General features: G+C 47.3%; 1 protein-coding gene across 1 annotated transcript; it reads left to right on the top strand.

Annotated features, from left to right (window-relative positions):
• The first annotated feature begins 673 nt into the window (after positions 1–673).
• On the top strand, positions 674–1,834 carry LOC139208915 (zona pellucida-like domain-containing protein 1). Its single transcript, XM_070838691.1, has one exon. It carries the CDS (start codon positions 674–676, stop codon positions 1,832–1,834), a length of 1,161 nt encoding a protein of 386 aa, XP_070694792.1.
• The last annotated feature ends 414 nt before the right edge of the window (positions 1,835–2,248 follow it).

Genomic DNA, 2,248 nt, shown 5'->3' with positions numbered 1-2,248 from the left:
CAAAACAAAAAGCTGTAAATAAACACAGTTATGTTCAGTAATGCTTATTTTCTCTGCCTTTATCTCAAAGTCTCTTAGAGCAAACCTTCACACATAGGATGTTTAGTTGACTATAAAAGTCTCCTGTGTATGTTGTTGTTGACTGTTATTATTAGCATCAATGTCAGTGATATGCTGTTGGACAGATAATGGATGTACAGTGACTGACTGCTCCAATAAATCACAACTAGGTCATTACTGAAGCTGCTGGGTCTCTACCCGGATAGAGGAACCCTCACAGCATTGTACGTGTTCTTCAGAAATCCATCTTATCCAGTGTTATGTTCACTTACTTCATGAGGGCTTAGTCATAGGGGGCATGGAAATCTATATTTTAAAGCAAACGCAACAAAGGAACAAGGCCGTTCCAAAACAGCAAGATGCTTCAGGTTTCATTTGCTACCCTTAGGATATGGTCCAGACCGACTCTCCTACTTAATACAATACAGTTGTTCACAAATAGAAAGGAACTTGCCCTTGTTTTGGACCAATCCCAGAGGACACACTTACTTATAAAGACCCCTGAATGCAGCCAGAAGACTTCAAACAGACTGAAGATCTACCAGCCTGCAGCAGCAGAGCCAAGATTTTAGCAGAGAGGTTAACAAATCTGAGGCAAAGCTGAAGAATAACAATGAAGATTATTTTACTTTTACTCTCCATGATAGCCAGAAGTTGGCAGCTAATGCTGAATGAGTGTGGAGCAGGAGCGAGACGGCCACAGGTCAATGACATTTCAGTGCAGTGTGGCACCTCATCCATTGGTCTGGCGATTGAGATCTGCCCCGTCATCTACACCGGCTACAACGAGACTCTGCTGATCCTGAACCACATGTTGGAGCCGGCTTGTAGAGCGACGCTCGATGAGTCCGTTTCCCCACCTGTTGCTCGCTTCAACTTCCCACTAAACATGACCCACTCCTGTGGAAGCGTGTTCAGGACCACCAGCGCTGCTGGGACGGGTATATTCTCAGACTTTTCCAACATCCAGACGGTCAACATCAGCGGCGTTGTGCGATCCGTCGATCCTACGACGGGCACCATCACTTACAACGCTGAGCTGAAGTACTACTACTCCTGCGCCTATCCCTTAGAATATCTGATCAACAACACCCAGATCGATGTGTCGGCCTCCTCCATTGCAATCAAGGACAACAATGGGAGTTTCATCAGCACCTTGAACATGGAGCTGTTCAGTGACGCCAACTACACCAGGCCGTTGAACATTCCACCACTGGGGATTGAGCTGAGGACCAGTGTGTATGTCGAGGTCAAGGCCACCAACTTGACAGGGCAGTACAACGTCCTGCTTGACCGGTGCTATGCCTCCATCTCCCCGCTGCCGTCCAACTCCAGCTTCTTTAACCTGTTTGTCCCCTGCTCAAAGGATCAGCTGACCACCATGATCGAAAACGGAGACAGCCAGAGCGCCCGCTTCCGCTTCCCGGCCTTCCGCTTCATCGAGCAGCAGAACGAGACCGTGTCCACCTACTACCTCCACTGCATCACCCGGCTGTGTGAACTGAGCACGTGCAGCACCTTCAAGCAGTGCAGCAACAGAAGGAAGAGGAGCACCCTGGACACTTCTGCAGAGGGCATAACCAAGACATACACCATCAGCTCCTCAAAGATCACCACCAGCGCCGACAACACCGAGTCCAAAGAGAAGCCCCTTGTTGCAGAAAAAGAAGAAGACTCTGCCGTCGGGCTCGGCGTGGCTGTCGGCGTCCTCGGCTTCGCGTGCCTTATCGCCCTCTGTGTTGCTGCTGTGTTTTACAAAAGGCTCAGGAACTAAAGAGGCATCCGTGTGCTTAAAAGCAGAATACTGGCTTCAGACATATGGGCCAAACACTTTGAGAGGTGTATCTGCTCACTCATTTTACTTTTCTGGTGGAGGACATGCATCTGTTGGGAGATCTCTGTATGTCTCTTTTTCTGTAGCCCTAAATGTGAATCAGTGCTGGAAAGATAGTTGGGAGAACGGTGCATCTGTAGAGGATTCAGTAGATCTTGTTAGTGCTAAGAAAAGCTAGGAGTGTTAATGCATGTCTGCACTTTATAAGCACTAAAAAAAAAAGTAGAGGAAAAAATGGTAACTGGAGGGAGAAATATAAAATCACATTACAGAGTTCCCAGTCTTTATATGTGGAATGTTAGGGGAGTGGCGTGTTTTGAAAGAGAAGTCAAAGTACCTTTCAAAGTATTATGT

This window comes from Pempheris klunzingeri, chromosome 10 (genome assembly GCF_042242105.1).
Source record: "Pempheris klunzingeri isolate RE-2024b chromosome 10, fPemKlu1.hap1, whole genome shotgun sequence".
NCBI classification, from domain to species: Eukaryota; Metazoa; Chordata; class Actinopteri; order Acropomatiformes; family Pempheridae; genus Pempheris; species Pempheris klunzingeri.
Note: the sequence above shows the minus strand (reverse complement) of the source record. Positions and strands in the feature narration are given on the sequence as shown.

What these genes read in the sequence shown, in the direction of transcription:
- LOC139208915 (XM_070838691.1), top strand. Translation starts at nt 674, where the DNA reads ATGAAGATTATTTTACTTTTACTCTCCATGATAGCCAGAAGTTGGCAG.